Here is a 27,473-nt window from a genome sequence, read left to right as displayed (position 1 = left end):
ATTTCTTGTGTTAATCTTTTTTTTGTAGGTCCAAGTTGATCTGAACTAAAAAAAAAAGGGGGGGGGATACAGAGGAGTGTGTTTCTTTCTTTTTTTCTTTTTTTGTCAGTCATGGGGCTTGAACTCTGGGCCTGAGCACTGTCCCTCAGCTCTTCAGCTCAAGGCTAGCACTCTACCACTTGAGCTACAGCACCACTTCCGGTTTTCTGGTGGTTTATTGGAGATAAGAGTTTCACGGACTTTCCTGCCCGGGCTGGCTTTGAACCTACATCCTCAAATCTCAGCCTCCTGAGTAGCTAGGATACAGGCATGAGCACTGGTGCCCAGCTAGGAGTATGTTTCTTTTACAGTTAAGTATCACCCTGTCTATAATGCAACAATAGTTACAAGTGATTTGGAGAAATAAAACAACAAAGAGATGATTGCTTCTTCAGGGATCTATAATCAGAAATCAATGGAATAAGGGACATGTTAAAGATCTATTTTCAAGCTGTACCTCCTTGGGAGTTATAGGCAGAGAATCATTGAGGACTGAGACCAGCCTGGACAAAGTTAGCAAGACCTTATCTCAAAAACAAGTTGGGTATAGTGGAGCATATCCATAATCCTAGTTACTTGGGAGGCAGAGGTCTGAGAGTGATCCTGGGAACAAGATTAAGATCCTATCTAAAAAACAGACTAAAGGCAAAGGACTTGAAGGTGTGGCTCAGGAAGTAGAGCACCTGCTTAGTGCAAAGCTCTACCTGTGTTCAATCCCCAGTGGCTTAAAACAATAACCTTGCCTACTATTCATGAGGCCCTGAGTTCAATTCCTAACACCATAAAACCAAATATAACCTTTTTCATGTTAAGAAATCTTTTCTTTTGGTCAGTTGTGGGGCTTGAACTCTGGGCCTGAGCATTGCCCTGAGCTCTTCGGCTCAAGGCAAGTGCTCTACCACAGCACCACTTTTAGTTTTGAGTGGTGTTATGAGTGGTTTATTGGAGATAAGAGTCTCATGGACTTTCTTGCCCAGCTGGCTTTGAACTGCAATCCTCAGATCGCAGCTTCCTGAATAGCTAGGATTACAGGCGTGAACCACGGGCGCCTGGCAGCATTTTCATTTTTTAATGTGCCTTACTTGCTTTTTTCTTTTTTGCTTTAAAAATTTGTGTGTGTGTGTGTGTGTGTTGCTGAGGATGAAATCCAGGACCTCCTTGTACATGCTTTGGAAGTGTACTCTTGCTGGAATAATAAGCAGGGCACCTTAAGCCTGTCTTCTAATCACCTGCATCAAAATAAAAAGAATACACACAGGTCTAGAGGGCACAGAAATCTATCCCAGGCCATCAACAAGGGCTCACTACAGCTGGAGAGGAAGCAGGAGTTCCAGGCTTCTGTGGACCACGTGCACACAGACACTTCCCTCTGCTGTGTGCTGTGTGAGATGAGCATTTTTAGCCCAGGCATCGCTGACTCAAGAGAGTGCCTGACCTTTTCCTGAGGCCATCCTGTCTATCATTCATATCTGTGGCTGGAGCCACAGGACCCTTTGCCTCCTCCAAGACAGGCATCCTGTTTTTATGTCATGATTCTCTCCAATGTCAATGTCTTTTTAAATTCCATTTCTGCTCTCTATGAGGAAAATACCAGGCACAAAAAAACCCCATAAGAACTATTTTCAAAACTATCTTTCATATGAATATCAAATTAACAAACAGACAAGTAATTCTTGTCCTTTGCAGGCTATGAAGCCTAAGCATTTTAGAACAGGTTGGCATTAGTATCTAAACCATTACTAATGGCAAAGTCATGTCAGGAAGGAATTATAATCTAAAAAAGAGAATAGAGACATTAAGTTCAAACTATATTTTACCACAAAGACCATCATATAAGACTTTAAAGAGATTATTTTCCCATTAATATTTTCCAAGTTGTTAGGGTGTGTGTGCATGTGCATGTGTGTGTGTGTGTGTGTGTGTGTGTGTGTGTGTGTGTGTGTGTGTGTGTATGTGTAATTGGTTTGGGATATAACTTCCTTCTCTGAATCTAATCTTCCAAACCATGAATGCCTGTATAATAACTACTTCTGCAGCATTTATTCTCTTAGTTATCTTGTCAGTGTTTGCTTTTCATAAGGAAAGGCAAACCCTTTCCTTAGTATCTCTACAGACACTAAATTTGGAATATAAAATGTGCACTTATGGAAATATTTATAGAAACTAAAACTGAATATAAATATGTACAGATATAAGGTACAAAAACTAAAAATGTTGATATTAACCTTAGCGCACGAATAGACTTTGACTCTGCTTTAACACACACATACAACGTTTTGCTTGATAGCAATCTCAAAGGAAACTTGCCTAGAGCGGTGCTAGGTGATCTCTCTTTAGGCTAAGCTAGTTATTTGCTTCTTGACAAGTTTTTTCATCTATGCACGTCGAAAGCCAGTAACAAATATAATTTAAGAATCAGAAGGCAAAGATAATTGTTCACTTCAATGTGCACAGTCTCAGAGCTCTGAGCAGAAGTCACTCAGAAATCATGCTCTGGTTTACACTGACTTATTTTTTATTATTATCTTTAAGTAGTTGTACAAAGGAGCTGCCATTTGCACAAAAACTTCTGATTCATTTTAAGGGTTTATGTGTATGGACTCAAAACTACTCAGACATATTCCAGATTTATTCTTCAGTAAACAGCTCTTCCTTTGAAATTAGCCAAAAAATGTTTAAAGGGTGTGCAAAATAGCTTTAGAACTAAAGATTAAAAGAAAACCAAAACAGTCCTTAGTGAACAGCCACCCCTGGGAAAGCATATTGGAACCATAATACAAGGCCCACGTTTATTTTCTCTTATATTTTAGCTCTTTGGATATTTGCCAGTGTAGGGGGGGAGGGGCAGGTACTGCTTTAAAAGGGGCATGGGAGCTGGACGCCGGTGGCTGATGCCTGTAATCCTAGCTACTGAGGAGGCTAAGATCTGAGGATCACGGTTCAAAGCCAGCCCAGGCAGAAAAGTCCTTGAGACTCTTATCTCCAATAAAGGACTAGGAAACCGGAAGTGGCGCTGTGGTTCAAGCGGTAGTGTGCTCGCCTTGAGCTGAAGAGCGCAGGGACAGCACCCAGAGTTCAAGCCCCACGACCGACAAAAAATAAAAATAAAAGGGGCATGGGAAAGAATAATTTTTACCAGTTAAACTTGCATATTTGTTTTACAGTTTAATATCTCCCAAATCAGGGTCCATTTCCATGATGCCGTAACTAATTTGTAGCATGTTTTTTCTGTTGTTTTGGGGTTGGCTTTGCTATCCCTTTAGCTTTTTCACTGAAGACTGGCACTACTATCTGAGTGGTAGTAGACAGAGCTCTACCTCTGGCTTTTCTGGTTAATTGGAAATAAGAGTCTCACAGACTTTCCTGCTCAGTCTGGCTTTGAACCATGATCCTCAAATATCAGCCTCCTGAGTGGCTGATGCTAAACATGAGTAGTCCATTATAAGTGAGAGGCACTAGCATCTAGTTTGTTTGTTTGTTTGTTTTGCAGTGCTGTGGCCTAACACATGCTAGGTGAGTGTTCTACCAATGGGCTTTATCTCTAGCCCTTTTATCCTTAACTTTTTTAACTATTTGTGTGGCGGAGGGGGGGTGGGGGGCGCGCTCACGCATGCTTGCACCTGGGGCTTGAACTGGACCTGGGCACAGTCCCAGCAATTTTTTGCTCAGGGCTAGGATTCTACCTCCTGAGCTCCACTTCCACCTGGTTTATTTCCCCAGTGCTTATAACTGGAGATAAGATTCCCATGGACTTTCCTACTTAGGCTTGCTTCTAACCACAATCCTCAGATCTTAGCCTCCTGAATAGCTAGGATTACAGGCTTGAGCCACTGACAACTCTATCCTTAACTTTTTAATAGACATACTTAAAGTTTATAAGTCAATAACACATCAATGTTCCTCTTAAATAATACAGATAATAGAAAGTGCTTTCCTTCCAACCAACTCCTCCTACCAACAATGGAGCCTGAACTGGTATTTTAATTCTACTTTGTTTGCTCTACTATGAGAATCTGTCAGTCAATACCATTATTTCATTAATTATTATTTTAATCCATCACAACTTTTCTGATTTACCTCCTTGCTTGTTAACTTCTTTGTTTCTATTTTCTTTTTTTTTTTTTTTTTTTTGGTCAGTCATGGGTTGAGCTCTGGGACTGAGCGCTGTTCCTCAGCTCTTCAGCTCAAGGCTAGCACTCTACCACTTGAGCTACAGAGCCACTTCCGGTTTTCTGGTGGTTTATTGGAGATAAAGAGTTGCACGGACTTTCCTGCCTGGACTGGAAAGATCCTCAGATCTCAGCCTCCTGAGTAGCTAGGCGTGAGCCACCAGTGCCCAGCTCTTCTATCTATTTTCTTAAGATTCAATTTCCATTTTGCTAATATCTATCCTTTAAAGTATGTTTTCAGCCAATGTCTGTTACTGGGAAATTCTTTTAGATTGCATTGAAAAAATACTTTTTTTTTTAAGTTAAAGATTATCTGGGCACTAAAATCTAGATTAACAATGATTTCCTTTTGCTACACTACTCCATGTTTTTCTGATGTCTGTTCTTGCCTTTCAAAAGTCTGCTACAATTTTATATTCTAGTTCATATCATTTATTTACCTGTCTCTGTGATTTCACTTCAGCTGATCTTGCCTGTGGTGAAGTGTTTCCATGCCTCCTTTGAAATTTCAGTTTGTAAATTCAAGTTAAATGAGAATTTATCTATAGGAATTGTGCCTAGCTCAAAATGTTGTCTGCAGAAAGATTTTAAGACTGACTTCCACGGGCTCTTGGGGGAAGGAAGGGAGGGCACCATGTTCTGAGACCGATTTTACTACTCAAGTCTCAGAATGGCATTTCCCAGACCACACACCCATTTACATACATGTAATTGTGCACATGGAAATTAAAACTTCAAAGGCACATATGAAACAGACATGTTTAAGTATGACCTAGGATATATTTCCTGTGTGACTCCAGGCTATGTCAACAAAGATAAGGATGCTTTCCCAGTGTCCCTCATGGCTTAAAGGTGGACTTTTTACTATAGGCATCATTGAGGATATCATTTTGTAACAGGTGGCTTTATTTATTTATTTAGCTGGTCCTGGGGCTTGAACTCAGGGCATGGGCACTGTCCCTGAGCCTATTTGTGCTCAAGGCTAATGCTCTACCACTTGAGCAATAGCACCACTTCCAACTTTTTTCTCAGTAGTTTATTGGAGATAAGGGTCTCACATACTTTCCTCACTCAGCTGGCTTTAAACCATATGCCTCAGATCTCAGCTTCCAGAGTAGCTAGGATTACAGGCATGAGCCACCTGCTGGCTTTATATTTACTTACTTACTTATTTTTTAGTGCTGGTCCTCAAGCTTAAAATCAGGGCCTGAGCACTGTGCCTTAGCTTTTGTACTCAAGACTCTACCACTTAAGCCAAAGCTCCACTTCTGGCTAGGATTACAGGCATGAGCTACCAGCGTCTGGCTGACAGGAGACTTTTAAAACTATCTGAAGTATTGCATAGAACTGCCACATTTGAATTCTCTCTGGATCTAGGAAGGCATGTGTGTTTGAAAAAAAAAAAGCAAATCCTTTACAAATCAGTGGTAGAATGTAAATAAGTGCTCAAGAGATATAATGTACCTTTGCATTAGAATTGCTGGAAAGTTAAATCCTACAGGTGAGTAAACTCTTTTGAGAGATGATCAATATTTGAGACTTTGTGAAACAAAATAAAACCCTGAATACCTTGACAAATGCTATTAAAAGACAAACTACTAGGCTCAAGCATGTGTGTACATATAGGATTTCATCCATGAGCTATCTTCTCTCTTGGATGATTTTTAGAGTGTGTCAAAGAAAGCTACTATTTCTTAAAGGCAAATTATTACATAATGATTATAACGAACTGTACATATGAACCTAAAACGTAACCAGTTCCTTTATAGATGTTACTAGACATCTTACTATATTATGGAAACAGTGGAATTTGGTGGGAAACCTTTGAGAATTTTACAGGGAAATGGTTATATGCTACAATTGGACTTAGGCTTGAGAAACTGATGGTTCTGTACTTAGACCCATTTCTACTATTTTTGGCTTGCAATAGTAGGTGAGTTAAATTCTGAGTCTATCTTTTTGCAAGGCTAAAAGATGAGAAACACTTGGACAGTTTCCAGTTAGGATTAAATGTGATTTTTCTAAAAGTGCTGATTAAAAGTTAATGGAAAGATAGAAGAGAAAATGGAAGAGAGGGAGAGAAAAAGGAAAACTTGAGATGCCAAAAATGTATTCATTAAAAATAGAAATATGTTAGCCATGACCTACAATAAATCAGTCTAATGCTAATCTCTTTTTTGGTGGTGAGTTGCTGGGTTTGAACTCAGAGTCCCATGTGTGCTAGATATGTTGATCTCCTGCTTGTTCCATGATCCCAGTCTGTTTCGCTTTAGTTAGTCTTCAGATTGGGTTTCATAGTTTTGTCTGGCACTAGTTTGGGACTTAGCTTGTAGTTTTGGCCTCCAGTGTAGCTGAGCTTATAGAAGTGGATGACCATGCCAAGCTTTCTAATAATACTGTCTAAGGCAATCTTTTGTAATGTTGATAGTACTCATGCAAATTCATTTCATGTCATATGGAAAGCTTAATACAAGGACAAAGTCAAACAGCCTGGAGTCCTGTGATGTGTGGAACTGTTGTCTATCGGGATTGTTTCTGTCCCGTCATATGAACAGTGGAATTTATCAGACAACAGAGATATCTGGGGAAATTGTTGTAGAAATGAATTGTGGATGCCAATGATGAGCACCAGGAGAAACTTAGTCTTTCAGTAAAATAAACTTCCATCTTTTTATCCTCAAAAACTAATTTTCAAAGAATCATATCATTTTTTCTATTCCGGGGGAGAATTTTACTCCTTGGGCTCTGAAGGAGAAGGAAGGCAATAGGTAGCATTGAACCTTGCCCCTCATCATCCAGTCTCACACACTGTTTTTGAGCTGTCACCAGGCAATAAGACAGGAGGGAATAAAATGACACCATGCTTTCCAATAGCACCCAGAGGTACGTTCAGTCCTCCTCTCCCTCAGAAACTTCTGAAGGAATCCATAGCATATTTCAAAGGCCATTGTTTCCTGTGAGGTGTTTTCCAAGATGTCTACGACCTGTGAATTGGTTTGAAAGTATGATGGGGTGCCAACTGCTCTTAAAGGAACATGAGCCAATCCTGTTCCCCTTATTTGATGGGTTTGTATTCATTGTTTTATTGGTCTCTGCCCTGAGGTGTGTTGAGGAAGCTCAGGTCACCTTAAGCCTGACAAGAATTCAGTAACTAATGGCTGGGGACAGCTCCTGTGCTGTGTGTGGAGAGCTGTCCACGCCCTACCCCAGGTTGAAGATGGGATTCCCAGCCATGTCTGACAATACTTAATTAGGGGACAAAACTTGCTTGAGTGAACAGGCAGTCTTTCACATGAGGTAATCAGATGATTTGTATTGCCTTGGTGATAGACAAAAAGAGAAATACTTGGTAAGAAGAGAAGAAAAGAAACAAGGCAATCATCTTTGTGTCGTCCGAGTCCTAAGGTGAGGGACAAAAGTGTATATAACTGCGACAAGCAGAAAAGGCCAGATAAGATGATGTTAATGGAAATGAACGCCAAGATAAGGACACAAGTGGTTTTTTTCTTTCTTGGTATTGTTTCTAATGTATTTATAAGGGACCATGTGATTTTTTTGTTGCTTTGTATGTCCTTCCCCCATGGTATAATCCGTTTTCACTGTATTTGATGTTGGTATGATTTGGGAGCGGAAGGGAAAAAAAACGAATTGTTTAAATAGGGATACAGGTTGACCATTGCAACAATGAGATGGACGAGATGCTTTGTAGAAAAACGAACTTTACAATTTAGGCAGGGTGGGTGGAAGGAGGAGTGCCAAGGGGGGGAACATGTAGTTGTGGAGATGGGAGGGAAGGGATGGTAGGGGAAAAACAAAAGAGGAGGCAATAATGCTTGATAAAAAAGGTACTCATAACCTTGCTCATGTGATTGTAACCCCTCTGTACAGTATTTTCACAATAAAAAGCTTTTTTTTGTTGTTGTTGTTGTTGGTCGTGGCGCTTGAACTCTGGGCCTGGGCGCTGCCCCTCAGCTCTTCAGCTCAAGGCGAGTGCTCTACCACTTGAGCTACAGTGCCACTTCCTGTTTTCTGGTGGTTTATTGGAGATAGGAGTCTCACGGTCTCTCCTGCCCGGGCTGGCTTTGAACCGTGATCCTCAGATCTCAGCCTCCTGAGTAGCTAGGATTTCAGGCGTGAGCCACCAGCGCCCGGCTAGCTTATTATTTTTTTTAAAAAGCTTAGGTGTACAATATGCAAGGCCAGATGACTGTGGTGAGGTTGTAACATCAACTGCTGCCTTTCTCTTCCCTCAGAACTCTTGATGGGAACCCCCATATCTTTCTCCTCAGGAAAACATGGCGATTTGAAAATATGTGTCTAGCGCAGTGTCAATGGCTCATGTTTGTAGTTCTAGGTACTGAAGAGGCTGAGATCTAGAAGGTCAAAGTGCAAAGCCAGCCTGAGTAGAAGAAGTCCTTGAGACTCTGTCTCCAAAATAACCAGTAAAAAAAAGCCAGGCTGGAGGCATGGCTCAAGAGGTAGAGCAACAGTTGTATAAGTGTTAGAATGCATGCTTCTAAGTGAAAGCCTTGGTAATAGAGAGATTGTTGAGAGAAATACACACTGGACAGAGATTAGGAAGTAAGTGCTGTGATTTAATTTGGCATGGAGTACAATGCTATTAGTCTCAGAAAGATCATCTTTATTCAGGGATATAGACACATCGGCAAAAGAAATTTTTTTTTTGGGTCTGGTCGTGGGCCTGGGCTCTTCAGCTCCCTCAGCTCTTCAACTCATGGCTAGCGCTCTACCACTTGAGCCACAGCGCCACTTCTGGCTTTTTTCTTTTTGCTTATGTGATGCTGAGGAATCGAACCCAGGGCCTCAGGCATGCAAGGCAAGCGCTCTACCACTGAGCCACCTTCCCAGCCCCAGCAAAAAAATTGTTAAAGGACCCATATATTCAAAAGTGTAATTTCTGTAGTAGAGTTAAACTGAAAATAACAAGTCTCTGGAAAATCCCTAAATATCTGAAAACAAAACAACATGAAATAACCAATGAATGAATGAGGAAGTCATGAAAGAAATTACAAAATAGATTCATCTAACTGAAAGTAAAAACAATATAGCACAGTATGTGGGATGTAACCAAACATGAACGTAAAGGAAAATTTACATCTCTGATACCTATGAACTAAACTTCTGTGTAGTAAAATAAAATCAAATTAACCTCAAACAAAAAGAAGGAAGAAAACAACATCAAAGTATAAATTAATGAAACTGAAGACAGTAAGAAAATCAAGGAAGCAATAAATTGGTCTTTTGAACTAAAAAGAAATCAACAGCACTACAATTATGGAAGAAAAAGCAAAGATAGAAGATAAAATTTAAAAAGAGGGTTGAAAGAGGATATCACTAGGCGCTTACAGATATTAAATATATTGTGGGAGTTAGATGCCAGCTCACATCTGTAATTCTACCAACTCAGGAGGGCGAGATTTGAGGATCACAGTTCAACACCAGTTGGGGCAGGAAAGTCAATGCGACTCTTATTTCAAGTGATAGAGTGCTAGATTGAGCAAACTTGCTCAGCGACTGTAGAAGGCCCTGACTTCAAGACCCAGGACTGGTATACACACACACACACACACACACACACACACACACACACACACACACACACACACACACACACACACACACACACACATTGTAGGAATATGACAAGCGACTTCATGCCTCCAAATATGAAATCTTAGGTAAAATAAAAAGGGGAAGAAGCCCCACAAACTCCTGAAAATTTCAGGCCAAACGATTTCATTGATATCCAAAGAAAAATCTGTATTAATTCTATAGAAATTCTGCTGGAAAGACACAAAAAGGAAACGAAGCAGTTTGCCATTCTTTTTATGAGACCAATACAATCCTGATGCGCAAAACCAGAAAAGACCAGCAAGCCCCAGGAAAACTATGGTTTGCCATCTATCATGAACATAAATGAAAAAAAAAAAAAGTATCTCAAACAGATTAGCAAACTGAACAGGATGAAAGGAAAGACAAAATGGCTTGAAGAGGTGAGGTGTCCCCCAAATTGAGCTACAGATTCGTAACGATCCAGACAAAAATTCTCACGAGTGCTTTTTATAGACATCAACATGATTTTAAAAGTTACTCAGAAAGGCCAAGAACAAAATCTGTTTTGAAGAAGAACTAAAATGGTTATTAAAAAGAAAATCAAAGCTAGAAGATGCATACTAGTGCAATTGAATTAAATTATGCTCCTTGAAAAGACATACTATTATGAAATTTAAAAAAAACCCAATGACTGGAAAATGTATATAAAACACACAACTTTTGGGGACAGCTGTTGAACTCAGGGCCTTGTGACTGCTAAGCAGGCTCTCTACCACTTGAGTCATGCCCCCTAATCTTATTTGTTTTCTTATTTTTTAGTTAGGGTTTTGCTTTTTTGTCTGGGGCTGGCCTAGACCATGATCCTCCTACTTCTGCTGATATCATATATATGAACCACTGTGCCCAGCTTTTTCCTGATTGAGATGGGAGTCTCACTAACTGTATGCCCAGGATGACCTCAAACAGTGATCTTCCTATTTCTGCCTATATGCTTTTAAAGAGCTAGGACAAATAAACTTAGCATTAGAGCCAAGTGAATAACAAAAAAATCTTCTAAGGAGGAAAAATGGTTACAAATAATATAAAGTCTGTTTGGGGAGGGGGTAGTGCTAATTATTATATGAATTAAATAAAAACTCTTTTTATTGGCATGCTAAGCAAAAACAATAAAGAACCACTAGTTAATCCAAGCTGAATGGAACCTAAAGAAAAATATTTTCAAGTGAAGATCAGAACAAAAGGGTGAATTTGAACAAAACACATTATACACATATATGGACATATCACATTTAAACCCCTTTGCACACTTATATGTATATGCTAATAAAAATAAAATACTGCCTTTAGAAAAGAAGAGAGAATGAAAACAATAAAGAAGAGCTAAGTATCTGCAAACAAACCAAGAAACAAAAATACCCAGGTTCACCCTAGACTGAAGGATCATCAGACATATAGAGTATGTCTCGTCAGAAGAACTAATCTGCAGCTGCTGGACATCTAAGGCGATTGAATTGTGGCAGACAGAATTGTAAGACAGTCTTCAAGATTGTTGGCCCTGGGAAACATGTGTCTTGCATAATCTTCTCCACGTGAGTGGAGTGGGAGGGAGTCTTATAAATACAGCAGTAATTCACTCCCGAGACTAGATGACAGGTCAGTTGACTTTGAGTTCATCAAAAGGGGGATTATTCTAGGTGAATGTGACCTAATGAGTGAGCTTTAGAAGAAGAGCTGGGCCCTTCCTGAACAGATACTCTCCCACTGGGCATGGAGAAGCAAAAGCTATCCTATCAGTGTTGTGAGCTTCCTGTGGAATACAGGAAGCAAAGACCATGAAGTGGTCCTGGACAGAGAGGGCTACAGCCTGCATCAGCAAGAAAATGAGGACTGAATTGTGACAAAGGTCAAGATTCTAGGGAAAGGACCATAAGCCTCAGGTGATCAAAACCTGAGCTCATTCTCATGTCAGCTTGGTAGAACTGCCGGGAGAGAACACTGCTCTAAAAATGCCCAGATTCCTGTCCCAAGAAACTAAGATAATAAATCTGTGTACCTGGTGCTTTAGATTTAATCTTGTGGTGATTTTGTTTTCTACCAGCCAGTTCAAATAGTGATTCACAAATCAAAATGTGTCAAGCTTGTTACATCAGTAAGAATGTTTTCATGGGTTTGAACCCTCCCTCCTCCCCCCCCCCCCCGACATACACATTGAAAAATTAGTTTCAATGATTCTTCTGTCTGTTGAATCAAAAAGTATCATAGAAGAAGAGAACAGCTGGTACCAACTCCATCTAGAAGTAGCCACAGAAAGTTCACGCTGCACTGGTGAAGAGACTCCTATGGCAGTTTCTCAAGCCTAGTTTCCTCCCACTATCCCTACAGACCCTTTTTAGCTCCAGGCCATGATTGTTGACCTCCAAGTGCCAAGTCTCCGCTCTGTATGTCTCCAGGGAAAAGGGCAGCACCCAGGGTAGAAGTACATCTATGTCTAGTGGAATTCTTAACACTGACCCCACTCATTGGTGAGGCTGGGCCTCAGGAAATAACCACTCACTTTTATCACCATAAAAGAAGGTGTGAATCATTCCTAAAGAGTCTTTCTATATATGCTGAAACAGAGGTTTATTTTTCTCCTTCAAAAATACTAATTGAATTCTTATTAGTAGGATGTCGTATTCTTGAAAGTTAAAAGAAAATACATTCTTGGCTTTCACTTCCATTAAAAAAATTAGACTCCGCATGTTCATGTATTAGTTCTTGTATCCTGGCACAATGTAAATTCTAAATACCAGGCAATAAAAATGAATGTGGGATAACTTACCTTGTAACTTTTTAGTCGGATGAAATCGACCTTCATTGAGACAAATCGATCTGAATTTCGGCTGATGTTCTTGAGGTGCTCCACAAGGTCAGCACAGAACTTGTAACCCCCTTTAAGCACACACAGGACCATAATGTCACAGTTCCCGATATCTTTCATTATGTCCTTAGCCAGCCTCTCAATTCTGAAAGAAGGGGTAAGAGACACACTGAAGCACAACTATTTCTGAGTATTCTGGTTCTTATCATCAAAACACAGGATGTTATAGGAAAAGCTTTGTTAAAGTTAGTCACCCAAAGGGTATTCAACACATATTTCTGATAGCTATGTCACATTACATGTTTGTTGCTATATGCCATAAAAATTAAAATGTTGCTAGGTGCCAGTGGCTCACAGCCATAATCCTAGTTAGCTCAGGAGGCTGAGATCCAAGGATTGAGGTTCAAAGCCATTCATGAGATTCTTGTCTCAAATTGACCAGTTTCACAAATCAGCATGGTCAGTATTAAAAAAAGTCCAGGGAACACAGCTGTACTTTTACTCTGGATATTCTTTCAGTAGTCACAGTGGTCTTGACTTTTCCTCCAATGTAATGAAAGTGAGTCACTCTCCATTTCCTTTTGCTCTACTATAAAATAAGCATATCACCAAATACCATCTTCAAATTGCTAAGTACAGCTAGGTACTACAATGATAATGTAATAGATGACAGATACACATGATCTTTGACACTGTCTTGAGCCATGTTCAGTATTTTATTGGTTAATTGGAGCTAAAGCCTCCATATGCACATATACTTATAGTGTGTTAGCCATGATGGTTTTAGGCAACATTTCCCAAAATATGATAATCAAAAAATGTACATCAAGCTGAGCACTGACGGCTGACACCTATAATTAACCCTACCTAATTAGGAAGCTGAGATCTGAAGATCAAGGTTCAAAGCTAGTCCGGGTAAGACAATCTGTGAGACTCATCTCCAATTAACCATCAAAAAGCCAGAAGTGAAGCTGTGGCTCAAGTGGTAGAACGCTAGCCTAGAGCAAGAGAAGCTCAGAGACAGCGCCCAGGCCCTGAGTTCAAGCCCCAGAACCAGTGCATACATACAAAAAAATACATCAGAATATCTGTCACATGCTTTAAAAAAAGATACTTTTCTTTCATGATGGAAACAGGGGTTAACACATCCTACACACATACACACACACACACACACACACACACACAAAACTATCACTTGACAAAACTGTCCAAATCATCTATCTCAGCACTCTAGAAATCAACTAAAAGCATATGACAAACTGAGAAGCATTTAATCATAGAAACAATGAATACTAGTAGAAATAGCACAAGTCTATGGCACTTTTGCCTGGATGTGCCCATCATCCCCGCCATATTCCAGCTCTATTTGTTCAACAGCACTGCCAAGGAGAACTCACCTGGTTAGGCGCCTGGTAAGCTAACCTGGCCATCTTAGAAGCCTGGCTGCATGAATATAAATTCAGTCTCATTTGAACAATGACCAGTTGAGATTTGATAAAAAGCTTTAAGGGGTGAGAGAGTCATAGACAGAAGTCCACAAAACTTCTGCATATATCTCGAGTTGATCAGAGGCTGTTCATGTGTAAAACAGAGATTAGAGCATGCCCAAACTACCTACACATACTTGGAGGTGGTATGCATGAACAGAGGAGAAATAAGAGACCAAGGAAAAATAAAAGCCAGAAAAGACTTGTAAAACATTGCATGGAAATCTGAATATGCTTGTAAGCCCACAAACACATTCATCAGCCAGAGAATGGAAGCTTTACTGTTTCTACAGTCTTCTAATCAAGCTTAGACTGAACACTAAGCTATTCAAACATGGGAATAAATCCTAGTCAGTAAGCCTTAAACACAAAAATAGAAAAATATAAAACTGAAGTCATCAGAGGCTGTGCATTGTGGGGGAACAAATTCACAGAGTGGAAAACAAATGAAGAAAGAAAGACAACAGTAGCAATGAGTAGAAAATAGTTATCAAAATGAAAATGGTATAAGTACATCAGTTAAAAGATAGAGCGTCAGGAGCTCAAGTAAGCGTTGTTTACAAGAAATCCACTTTAAATATAAAGACACAGATCAATTAAAAATAAAGGAATAGAGAATCACATGCTAATAAAAAGTAAACTGGGGCAGCTATATTAACTTCAAGAAGATTAGACTTTAGAGCAAGGGAAATTATCAGGGATAAAGAGAAGCAGAACAATAATAAAGAGGTTGGCTCCCTGAGAAAACATAACATAGTGCCAGGCACTGGTAACTCATACCTGAAATGATCACTACTCAGGAGGTTGAGATCTGAAGATCTGAGTTTGAAGACAGCCTGGGGAGATTCTTATATCAATTAATTAACCAGCAAAAAGCCTGAAGTAGAGCTGTGGCTCAAGTGATAGAACACCAGTCTTGAGTAAAACAGCTAAGAGACAAGTTCAAGCCCCAGCCAGGTGAAAGAAAGAAAGAAAGAAAGAAAGAAAGAAAGAAAGAAAGAAAGAAAGAAAGAAAGAAAGAAAGAAAGAAAGAAAGAAAGAAAGAAAGAAAGAAAGAAAGAAAGAAAGAAAGAAAGAAAGAAAGAAAGGAAAGAAAGAAACGAAAGAAAGAAAGAAGAAAAGGAGGGAGGGAGGGAGGGAGGGAGGGAAAAAGAGATAAATGAAGAGGGAAAGAGAAAGAAAGGAAAAAGTAAGGAAGAAAGGAGAAAAGAGAAACAGAAAGAAAAAGAGAGAAGAAAAGGAAGGAAAGAAGGAAGGAAGGAAGGAAGGAAGGAAGGAAGGACGAAATGTAACATAATCTGTGCCTACAACAAAATGAGTTAAGCCTGTTGTAATTGCCAAGAAAATAAGACAAATCCTCAACTGATTTGAAGACTTCAACATTCCTTTACCACTCACTGTCAGACCCAACACAGACTCTAATAAGGGTAGCATCTACTGAGTAACACCAACAACAAACTGGTTCTAATTGACAAGCATATAATATTTCATCCAAAGATAGAAAACACATTCCTTTCAACTCATGCCAATAGGAAAAAGGAAAAATCAAGTCACAGACTGGGGAAAAATATTTGCAAATCATACATATGACAAAGGAACTTGTATCCCAAATATATATACTTAAAGCTCTTACAATTCAATGAGAAAACAACCAAGTTAAAAATTAGCAAAAGATTTGAATAAACCTCTCTCCAAAAAGATATGAATAGCTAATAGGCACACTAATGATTCAGAAACTGTCAATTAAAACCATAATGAAAAGTAAGTATATATCCACTAAAATGGATATAACCCAATGGGTACACGATATAAAATGTTGGTAAGCATAGGGAAAAAATGTGTTGATCATAGGGATGAACAATAATGAAGATTATTTAAAAATAATCTATAATTTCTTAAACTGATTTTTACTCCATGAAACCTATTCAAGAAAAATAAAAAGCCAGAAGTCAGTAGCTCATGCCTGTTGAGATCTGAGAATTACGGTTTAAAGCCAGCCCAGGCAGGAAAGTCTGTGAGACTCTTTTACAATTAACCATCAAAAAGCCAGAAGTGGAGATGTGGCTGAATGGTAGTAGCATGCTAGCTATGAGGCAAAAGTCTCAGGGATAGCAGCTAGACGCTGAGTTCAAGCTCCAACAACTGGCACAAAAAAGAAAGAGGAGGCTGGGAAGGTGGCCCAGTGGTAGAGTGCTTGCTTTGCATGCATGAGGCCCTGGGTTTGATTCCTCAGCACCATGTAAGCAGAAGTGATGCTGTGGCTCAAGTGGAAGAGTGCTAGCCTTGAGCTGAAGAGCCAAGGGACAATGCCCAGGCCCCAGAGTTCAGGCCCCAAGACCAACAGGAAAAAAGAAAGAAAGAAAGAAAGAAAGAAGCAAAGCAAGCAAAGACATATTCACATAAAGATTTACATGTGAATGTTCATAGAAGCCTTATTTGCAATAGTCAAAATAAGAGAACCAAATGTCCAACCAGTTGGTGAATAACTAAGTAGCTATTCTATGATTTTATTTTAATGAGATATTCAGAAAAATAATTGTACAGGGGAAGAGGCAGATTAGCGATGGTCTGGTACTGGTGGTGGGAACAGGGTTGACTGCAAACAATTTTTTTTTCAGAATGGAAATGATTGTCCAATCATACAGATTTATGAGAATTCCTGAGTCATTCACCCATAACAGGTGAATTTTGTAGTATATAAAGATGGCTTAATGTTAGTTTTTAAGGTGAGAACTGGCGTTCCTAGACTCCACCCCAGCCACTGATGGAAGATTTTCAGACATAAAGGTTAGGATTATGTACTATTAGCAAGTTCACAGGGCAATTCTGTACAGGAAAGAGGCCTGCAGTCAATCTATCTTGGACTCAATTAAGTTTTAGGTCATCCTGTTAATGAACTGAAACCACAACATTCAAGTTAGAATCAAGAATTTGTTTAAACTTAGGGTCTCTCAAGGGTGTTAAGGGAACTCTTTTTTTTTTTTTTTTCTCAGTCATGGGGCTTGAACTCTGGGCCTGAGCACTGTCCCTCAGCTCTTCAGCTCAAGGCTAGCACTCTACCACTTGAGCTACAGCACCACTTCCGGTTTTCTGATGGTTTATTGGAGATAAGCGTTTCACGGACTTTCCTGCCCGGGCTGGCTTTGAACCTACATCCTCAGATCTCAGCCTCCTGAGTAGCTAGGATTACAGGTGTGAGCCACTGGTATCCGGTGGGAATTCTCTTGAGAGTTAAGAAGTAGTGAACACAGAGTCTCCTTCTGCACACATAACGTTGGTTTACTTGTTCAACTCCAGCATATTTCTTCCTCTTTTGTTAGTTTACCAGAAATTCTGTATCTGAAATAGGGTAATATCAGTTTTTAATCACCAATTGCTAGGTTTAACAATTTAAACATTCAGCATCTCTTGTTCACTGGATCATGGAACTTCTCTTTCAGATTTGTATTTCATGAAAAATCTATCTTAGGCCAGACCAAACCAGGATTTATTTTAATAATATTCTATAAATTGAAAGCATAAGCAATATATAAGTCATATACGATGGAAAAATCTTAGAATGTAGAGGAAAGAGTGACAAATCCTTTTTGCTTCTTGACAGTGACTCATAAAAAGATAATGTCCTGGAAAGAATGAGTGAGTGTTCAGTGTATTTTAAACTTTCTTTTGCTCAGAAGACTTAGTTCATAAAGTTAAATTTTAAGTCAAAAGACTATTATAGATTTAAAAAAACAGAGATAGAAGTTACTACAGCTTATGAAAAGGGCTGGCTTTGGCAACCCAGATTCTTATCTTCCCCAGGCTAAATTCTGGGACTGACAAATCTCTAGTATTACAGAAAGTGTATTGTAAACACTAGGAAACTTGTTTTCCATATAAATGTGGAGGCTTCAGTATTCAACCTTTGTCCAGAATTTAGGAGTGCATAAACAGTCTTGCACTACTGTAGTTTTGTTAAAGGGGCATTAACCTGTAAGTCCTGATGTTTGTGGCCAGGCTGAAAGAGGCAGCCTTCTAAAAACCCGAGTAAATTGAAGTGTCGTGAGAGGGAGGGACTTAAAACAGGATAGAAATTGTCTTTGGGAAAGCCAGTTATGTAGAAAGAAACCAGAGAATGTCTGTGGACAGTGAACAGGCAGGAAAGAACTAGAAATAGCATGCTACAAATAGTTCTCTGCAAATACTTTTAAACTACAAATGCTATCTTTCTCAAAACATTGCCACTGCCCTGGAAATAAAATCTTATACAGAACAGCTAACCTGAGACACATTACTTGATCTAAGAGAAATGAAAGTTACAGGAATGTCCAAACCTTCAGGGTCACCTCTGGCCTCTTCCTGGTTAATTTAGAAGTCTGTGAAAAGCCTGAGCAAAACTTTTGGGGTGAAAAGCAATGCTTTCCTGGCCCCAGTCTCTATTTTTATAGGACATTATTATTTTGAGACTCGTACTTTCAAATAGTTTATTTATGTAAGCTCAGCAAATGTCCAGGTATACAATCCACTTAAAGCATAGATTCACTGCAGACTAAATTTGCTGTCCTGTAAAAGTTCTTTCTATGATGAATAAAAGGTTGAGAAGAGGATTCTGAAGTATATTATGAGATTTCCACAAGAGAGGGTCAGGCCAGTTCCAGACCAAGACTAACAGAGGGAATAACACTCACCTGTCCACAATGATGCCATGAGGTATAAGCACAGAGTCCAGATCTCCATAATAGTGCTGTGGGTATGTGAATAAATTCAAGTCATATCCTGGCCAGTTGTCCAGAATCTGTAAATCAAATTATTTCTGTGAATGATATTTTTCATTGGAAAATTAATTAATTTATTATTAATGTATTTATTTTTTAAAATACAGTCTCATGGACTTTCCTCCTTTGGCTGTCTTCAAACCTCAATTCTCAGACTGTAGCCTCCTGAGTAGCTAGGATTATAAGCGTGAGCCACCAGCACCCAGTTTAGAAACTGATTTTACAAATGTAATTAATAACTGAAGTATATAATTTGAAAAATATATTAACACTTGATGCAGAGACTAAGTCTAAATATGACCTAAGTGTTGCATTTTCTCAACCTATGTAAAATTCTGTGGGTCAAATGTTTACTAGAACCTGATAAAAGATAGGGTTATAGGTGTGGCTCAAGTGGTGAGCAGCCTGAGTTCAAACCACAGTACCACTAAAGGAAAAAGGAAAGAGTACAAATGTGAATACAGTGCTCTACTCTTAAGTACTGGTGTCATATAATAAAATACAAACTCAATCTCTTACAGCTGATCTAATAGTATTGTTTATAATAATACGTGTAAGGGGTGAGGTATAGCTCAATGATTAAAGCATTTGACTATAATGTGTGAAGCCATATATTCAAGCACTATATAAAGTCTGTATATATATAAAACTATAAAAATTATATAAGTAAAACATAACATTTATAACCCTATAACATATACAATTTCATTTTAATTTCCATTCATTGTAAATAATTTATTTGCCTGGGAAAGATTACCTATGAAAAATGCATATCTCCTGGCATTACAGGAGACTCAAATTTTGAGTGGTCCAGTCACTACAGCAAAGACTTTAAAAGGATATAGTATGGTGGGAACTTAAACCAGTACTATTAGGAGAGTGATGTGAACAGATAGATGGCAAGTCTTCTTTCTCATGCTTCAGACTCAATGTGTAAGTTTCAAAGTTGGAAAAATAATAAAGTGAAGGGAGAAAATTTGCCTCATGAAAAAGATGCAAATGAATCAAATGTGCAGTAGGCAGAAGCAGGAAGATACTTCTCTAAGATGGGTCCAGCAAAAGCATGAGACTATCTGAAAAACAAACTAAAAGCAAAAGGATGGGTGACATGACGCAAGTGTTAAGAGTGCTTGATTAGCAATTGTGAAGCCCTGAGTTCCATTCTTGGTAAAACACACACACACAGACACACACACACACAGACACATACAAAAATATGGTATGCTGAAACCATTCCGAAACTACATTCTAGCTTTCTGGTCTTTAATCACTCCTGCACACTTTCATAAAACTCCTCTGTTTTTAAAAATTGAGGCCTCTTATAATGAAGAACCATGTTGATTTTTCAGCCCTTCTCCCCAGCCCCAGATTGGTTTCTAGTCAAGTCACAAAACTTTGCAGCTACATTTTGTTCATCTGCCTGTCTTATGCCCTGTACCTTTTCCCCTTTCTTCTCCCTTTAGCTCAGGATTCCAAGCTCATCTTCCTAGGAATCTTAGATGACGTCTCACTTTTTTTTTCCTGGAGACCTTGCTGACTGTTCCCACTCTCTAATCTGCCTCCTTAACTTCTGGTGTCCTTTCTAGGTCTGTTCTAGCAAAGGCCCTGACTCAGTCTCCTTTAGACACTCCAGCTCTTCCGCTCTCATTCTCCCTCTGTCTTACCTGTTTGTGATTCAGAGCCCATTGGAACTCCACTTAGTGCTGAGTCCACACACAGGACTCATAACCAGCTCTTCTTTGACCAGGTTTTAGAAGGGAGGATTAAAGTCTAATCCATACCCACTTCCATCCCCATTCCAGGTTCTGGAAAGCCAGACAAAGCAAACTTATGCTATTTCTGTTCAAATGTATCCCTTCCCTACCCCAGGAAAGGAAATTCATTCTTCCAGTTGTTCAGCCCAAACCACGACACCATCACTCATTTTTTTCCTTCAATTACATCATGTAATGTCATCCTTCTTCAAGTCGTTCAAAATGTAAGCAGGACTAACCCCTCCAGATCTCTACTGTTATCTCTCCATCCCCATCATGGTCGGTACCACCGCCATTTCTCTCCAGACTATTGCTGAAGCTGCTCAACCTGTCCCCTCTTTCCACATTTGCACGGTGGCTGGGGTGCTCTTGGAAAAACGTACATCGCATTATGGCAGCTTCTGCTCAAGTCATTTCAAGAGCTTCTTATTCAACTCCAAGTAAAATCCAGAGTCCTCATTATGGTCTACAATTGTCTACTCCTCTGATGCATGTGTGTGTGTGTGTGTGTGTGTGTGTGTGTGTGTGTGTGTGTGTGTTCTTTCTGCCTTGTCTCCCCTGGGATATTAGCTCCTTCTGGAAGAGACTTTCTTTATTTTTGAATTTCCAGTGCCCACAACACTGACCTAGAATATGTCCACAGTAGTGCTCAAATATGCCCAGTGAATCAAAACTCCAGCCTCAGCTTTGTTCAAGACTCTAGGGAAGCTGGGCATCAGTTGGTCATGCCTGTAATCCTAGATACTCAGGAGGCTGAGATCTGAGGATCACAGTTCAAAGACAGCCCAGGCAGGAGAGTCCATAAGATTCTTATCTCTAATTAACTACCAGAAAACCAGAAGTTGTGCTGTGGCTCAAGTAGTAGAGCATTTGCCTTGAGCTGAAAAGCTGAGGGACAGTGCCCAGGCCTAGAGTTCAAGCCCTACAACCAACAAGAAAAAAAAAAAAAAGACTCTAGGGATTCATAGCTACCATGTCCATTTGCAGACCAACAGTCCAAACTATGGACCATCTACATATTCGAAAAGTATCACATTTTCTCTGCTTCTTCCAGCAAACTGATTGCTAGGAGTGTTGAACTTGAGAGCAACCCCAGCTCTCATCCTGAGAATTCCTTGGGCATGCTGCAAGCTCTCACATCACAATGGCTGTCAGAGCCTATGGGGACAGCTGCAACTAAAAGGCCACAAGCCTCTAGGAGAGCCACAGTGAAGGTTATCCAAGAGCTCTGATGAGCACTGGGCCCCAGGGTGTGGTGAGGGTGGTGGTGGTGAGGGAGATCACCCAAGTGCTTTCTGGCTTCCTTTCTGGACCACACACTGTGCTCACCTCCTAGAGCCCTTTCCACTGGTGCCATCAGTGGCTGGCCTTCTGAATTCATTCCTCCCTTGGAAATCCCCTACTGCCCTTTGTTCACACTGAGTCTCAAAGATTCCAAGTTCAAGAGTGTGGCTCTGATCCTTGTTGACAAGAGGTTAGAGAAATTAGTTTCATTCTCCTTTAAAGAGTCTTACTTAAAGGGCAGGTTGAAGAAAGTGATTTGACAGGCAATGTACTTAGAGTTCCTAGTACATTAATTAGCATAACATAAATGCTTAACAAACGCTGCCAAAAAGTGAAAAAGAAAGGAAGGCCAAAAATAAACGTCAATGGTCAACAGCAGTACAGACTTAAACATCTGACACATTTGAAGCAGTTGGTTAGCCACAGAACCGCAGGTGGACTAATGCTTCTCAGTCTCAATGTGTTTACCTACAGAATGGAATTAGGGCTTGCCTCCTGTGACTACTGTGAGGACTAAATCAGATAGATAATAAATAAAAGACTCATACCGTGCCTCTTCTATATAATTGGTGTTAGACATTTAGATATATTAAAACATCAATCACGTATATAAGTTGAATAAGTGATTATATAAATTATATTCTAATTCATTTAATGTAAGATCTCAAAGCTTGCCAAGGTCTTATTATATCCAGCTGTAAATTTAAAAGTGGAAGAAATATATTTATCTGAAACTATTCTGTGATCCCAACTGACCATTACTTCCAATTAATCTGAAATAGTATTTTCATCATGGAGGTAAAAGACAATTAGAGGTGAAGAGCTCCTGCTTTATGCTCTGTTCTCTGTAACGGTGCATGAAAAACCTGTTGTAAATAAGTCTAAATCTAGAGGAATGACCATTGTTCTGAACCTTAGATTATAACGTTTCTCTGTTTTGTTGAGGTATCTTTCATCACCAGAAATCTTTTAATAGTTTCAGTATCACAGATAATATAGTCTAAGTTTTTTCACCACAATGCTGTGCAAAGAGGCAAAACATCACCAACTCGAGGAAGTGGCATAGTAACTGTCATTTTATACAACATTCAAATCTCAGAACCAACTCATATTCTCTTATTCTCACTTGCAGGTACCTGGAGAACCTCCTTTCGAAGCCTTTACACCACACACACACACACTCATTTGCTTAGACTATTTCTTGTAGTTTTCCCCCTAGGGAGAAACACAGTTTGGAAACACTATATAGTGTTTGAGCTTTATACAAATGGCTTCACTTGGTCCTACTCAGTTCTGCAAACCAAAGTGACTGTTTTTCAGGCTCATGTCTATCCTTCCATCAGCAACGAAAAAGGGAGTCTCATCTTTCAGCCCCGATTCAAAGAATCCCAGACAGGAACATCAACCCAGACTCCTTAACCACACATTTGGAATAATTGAGACAAGTGGTGTTAAAAGCAGGGCCCTAGGCTCATCGACTACGTAACGCCTTGCGTTATATATGCCTTCCTCTTCTTTGGTGGGTCCTGCATTCAGAAGTCATTATGATCAAGTTGTGCTTTCAATGGAACTCACCCTGATTACTACCCATATCCAATTCTGCCATTCTTTTCCCATGGTAATGAAGGTGGGCATGGGGTAAAGCACAGAGTCAACATGACAGATCAACACTCATTTCTCTTCTTATTCCAACCAAGCATAAGTACTATACTATGGCTCTTTTGACCAAACAAGAGAAACAAAAATAATAACCTCCAAATCTAGGAGGGAAAGATGATCTTGTCTCTCTTTTTGAGAAATAACAAAGGGGTGCCAACCAGGAATTTGGTGATCTTTCCCAACTGCTGATCAAATGATAACCAATTCAGAGAGAAATTTCTGAACTCAAAGTCTACATCTCTCATTTGACATTTAGTATATGCTACCATCCATTGTTAATAATCCATCAATGCCCTACCTACCTCATTCAATAGAAAGCAGGTAAGAGCCATTGTAAACCTTAATATTCCCTTCTCTTAAACAAATTAGACATTTTCTGCTATTGGTTACATATGTGACAAGTACATTTACGTAAATGTGTGATTTACACATTCTCTTGGTCCCTCCACATTTATGAGGCTTAATAGCACAGTACATGTTCAAGAAATGCTGGCTATTACCTGCTCCCCACCCACCCACATTTTTTTTGGGGGGGGGTCCGGTCATGGGGCCTGAACTCTGGGCCTGGGCGCTGTCCCTCAGCTCTTCAGCTCAAGGCTAGCACTCTACCACTTGAGCCACAACGCCACTTCTGGCTTTTTTTTCCTGCTTATGTGGTGCTGAGGAATCAAACCCAGGGCCTCAAGCATGCAAGGCAAGCGCGCTACCACTGAGCCATCTTCCCAGCCCCCTCACCCACATTTTTATAGGAGCTTCAGCTTCCCCTTGATTTTTTACACCCCTTCCTACAGGGTTGTCTACACTTCCAGAATCCTTTTCCTTTCCAACTCTCATTTCTTATGAGTCATGAATTTCCTTCCATTAGCACCTTGAATACTCACTAAACCTAGACTTGTCTGTTTATGAAGTTAATCCAATGATCACAAGTGTTACTGGAGAAAAATATATAAATGCCAGACAATTTCCATCATACATTGGTTATTTCCAGTGTTGGTTGCCTCTCATGCAATTAGGCAATTATTCCTCATGCCCTGAGCCCTACAGTAGCTGGTAATTTCTCCTCTCCTCATACCCCCTCCACTACCCCCTCCCCCATGCATCTTTCATGAAATTACCTCATTTTTAAGAGGGCTTCTGTTGACATTGACATGATCTCTTTTCATTGTTCTCTCTTTTGCTTTTTTAGACTTTAATAATCTTCCTATCTTATTAATGCATCTTTGTTTCCCTCATTCTTTTTAGAGTGTCTAGCATTACAAGGTAGCACTATATCTTTAACGTTCTGTCAACAGAATAGGAAAAGATACTCACAACTAATGGCTTTGTGTTTACTAATACAGTGACCAAATCTCCCAACTTTCTCTCTTTCTGCAGCAGTGACAGTCTTGATGACTGTTTAGCCTCTTCCTGCAAAATTCTGTTGTCTGGGCACCTGTGTCCTGCCTGCTTTCTTTCATGTTACTCTTCTTTCTTGGTTCCTTTATCCACCCCCTACCCCCCCCACCCCCCTCCTCAACAGTCTGCCTGTTACATTTGAGGCTTTCCAAGCATTTAGCTTTATCAATTTTTTTCCCTCATTTTCACTGGGCATCTCCTTCATTCTGAAAGTTTCAATATTACTCATTTTCCTGACAATTTCCACATGTACCCTATTTCTCTCCTAAATTCCAAATGTGAACTTCTAATTGTCTATTGTACACCTGACCTGGGAGCCTTACAAGCCAATGCTTCGGAGTGCTCCCAAGGTGACTTCCTCTGTACCCTCCAGGTATCTTCCAGGTCTTGGCTGCAGTCACCAAAAGGAAGCCACCCTGATCCCCTGAGTAAATGCATTGCTCCCGGCTCTTCTCCAGTTACTCTATCCTCTTACTTCCACAGCACACACCATTCTCTGAAATTATCTTATTGATTTGTCTTTCCACTGCTTGCCCCTGTCTCTCCTCTTGAAGACAAGTTCCACCAAGACAGGCCAGTGACTTGTTCCCTGATGTAAGGCTGGGGGCCTACAAGCCCATTAGGAACCTAGCAAGACAGACATGTGTGGAATGAACAAACAAATGTGCTCTCTTAAGAAGGAAAGGACCTGCTGTTGAACTAAGAATCAAGTCACACATTTCAACCTGAATAGTTCCGTTTGAATAGGAGGTGTTCCTTCCCCAACCTACTCCTTCTAATTCAGTCCATTCATTTTCATAAACAGATTATCTGTGAATTACACTTAGAGCTCTGGAAAGAGAATCTTAATGGCAAATGAGTTCCACCCCCAACACTTACCACCTCACCGGATGGATGCCTGACACATCTGGATGACACCACAGTCTTAATCACCAAGGTCTGATTGGTTTCAGGGGACGCTGAGAGAGGAGTACCTTCTAGCTGCCACCTCAGGGACTTTCAGGGTTAAAGAGGCTCAGGTTTGTCCCTTCCCCACCCATCCTGGCACACGTGGATATTTCCCACACATCCTCTCCAATTCATCTCCCTTTACCGAGGGGGCTTAGGACAGTTCTGGGGCGCTAGCTTGTCCCAGTGTCTGGACAGAGAGCTCTGGGCCTAGGCTCAAAGGCTTCCAAGCTCCAGCTCCATCCATCTGCACTGCTCTATGGCCTAACTGCCTTCGAGAAGCCTCGGGATCTTTTCGGTAAACAAAACTTAAAGACTGCCCCGAAGGAATCAGGAAGCAGCGCAAATGGGAAGACAGACAGGAGCCCGCGGGGGGTCTTCGCAGACCCGCGGCTGGGGAGGGGTCGGATCGGATCGCGGTGGGGCGGGGGCCGCCTGGGCTGGAGGACACCAGCGATCCCCGCCAGCTCCAAGAACAAAGCCACTGGTCTGCTCTCACCGGAACGCGCACGCCCGGCACCGCATCTGCGGGGGAGGGTGCCCAGGAGGAAGGTGGGAAGGGGGAGCACCCGTCCGGGCCCCGAAATCGGAGTTTGCATTTACCACGACGCCTCGCCCGTAATCTGGCGCCTCGTCGCTGCTCCGGGCCATGGTTCTCCCGGGGAACGCGGGAAGGACAGTCGCGCGCGGGAAGCCTGCGGTGGGGGATGGGACGTGGGAACGCCGACCGGGCCGCCCCGCCCCCCCGGGCCAGCAGGCGGGAAAGCCGCGCCTCGGCCGGGCTCCAGCCCGCGGCCGCCGCGTCCCCGCCCCCGCCGGGCCCGGAGGCGCGGGGCGCCGGGCGGGGGGGCGCCGGAGCCCGCGGCGGCGGCGGAGGCGCGGGGAGCAGCTGCGGGGCCGCCCGCCCCACCTAAGCGCAGGGCCCCGGGGCGCGTCCCTGACGGCCGCCGCCGCCGGCTCCGCTGCACCCGGGGAGGAGCGGGCGGCCCGAGGCTCGCGCTCCCCGGGAAGAGCCGTCATTCTCTGCGCCCCGGTCCCCTGCCTTCCCGGAGGAGTCGCCCCAGCTCCAGGGCTGGCAATCCTTTTTGACAGCCGCTTTGGATGGGCTGGTTTATTCTTCATACTCAAGCGGTGCTATGGACTCCATTGATTGATTGATTGATTGATTGATCGCTTTAACCTTCGATCAGATCCAAAGCGCTGTTCGTCAGGCCTTTCCTCGCTGCTGTCTTTGAGGAAGGGGACAAGGGCTTCATCGTCCCCAGAAACATGGGGTCAGGGGTTAATTGTCTCAGCCATCGCTCCCCACCGATTAGAAATCCTTACTTTACGCATCTGTTGTGTAAATCCAGCTTCCAGACCCAGTTGACACCGAACCCAATTCCCCGGGTTCCTTGTCCTTTCCTACAGTGCCCTGCTTTGACTTTATCTGTATCCGTTGCCCTGTCCTGGCCTCTGACATCCTTCCAGAGGCTTCTACAGCTGTAGAAGCCTCCCCACCCCCATCCCCTTAAAAGACTCGTGGTCTGAGGAAGGAGCTCAGGGGT

The 27,473-nt window shown here is 41.2% G+C and overlaps 1 protein-coding gene across 3 annotated transcripts in view; it reads right to left on the bottom strand.

Moving 5' to 3' along the window:
* Positions 1-26,611, bottom strand: part of Prtfdc1 (phosphoribosyl transferase domain containing 1) — a 78,823-nt gene extending 52,212 nt beyond the window's left edge. For all 3 annotated transcript variants that reach the window (XM_042686182.1, XM_042686183.1, XM_042686184.1), the window contains exons 1-3: positions 26,530-26,611; positions 18,800-18,906; positions 12,604-12,787 (exon numbers count right to left, since the gene is read on the bottom strand). In XM_042686182.1, the coding sequence (XP_042542116.1) occupies positions 12,604-12,787; positions 18,800-18,906; positions 26,530-26,577 (339 nt within the window). In that variant the 5' untranslated portion in view covers positions 26,578-26,611. The remainder of the gene's footprint in view (positions 1-12,603; positions 12,788-18,799; positions 18,907-26,529) is intronic.
* Between the last annotated feature and the right edge of the window lie 862 nt (positions 26,612-27,473).

The sequence above is a fragment of the Dipodomys spectabilis genome, unplaced genomic scaffold, assembly GCF_019054845.1.
Source record: "Dipodomys spectabilis isolate Male_0828 unplaced genomic scaffold, ASM1905484v1 ptg000096l, whole genome shotgun sequence".
NCBI lineage: Eukaryota > Metazoa > Chordata > Mammalia > Rodentia > Heteromyidae > Dipodomys > Dipodomys spectabilis.
This window is presented reverse-complemented; position numbering and strand designations above follow the sequence as displayed.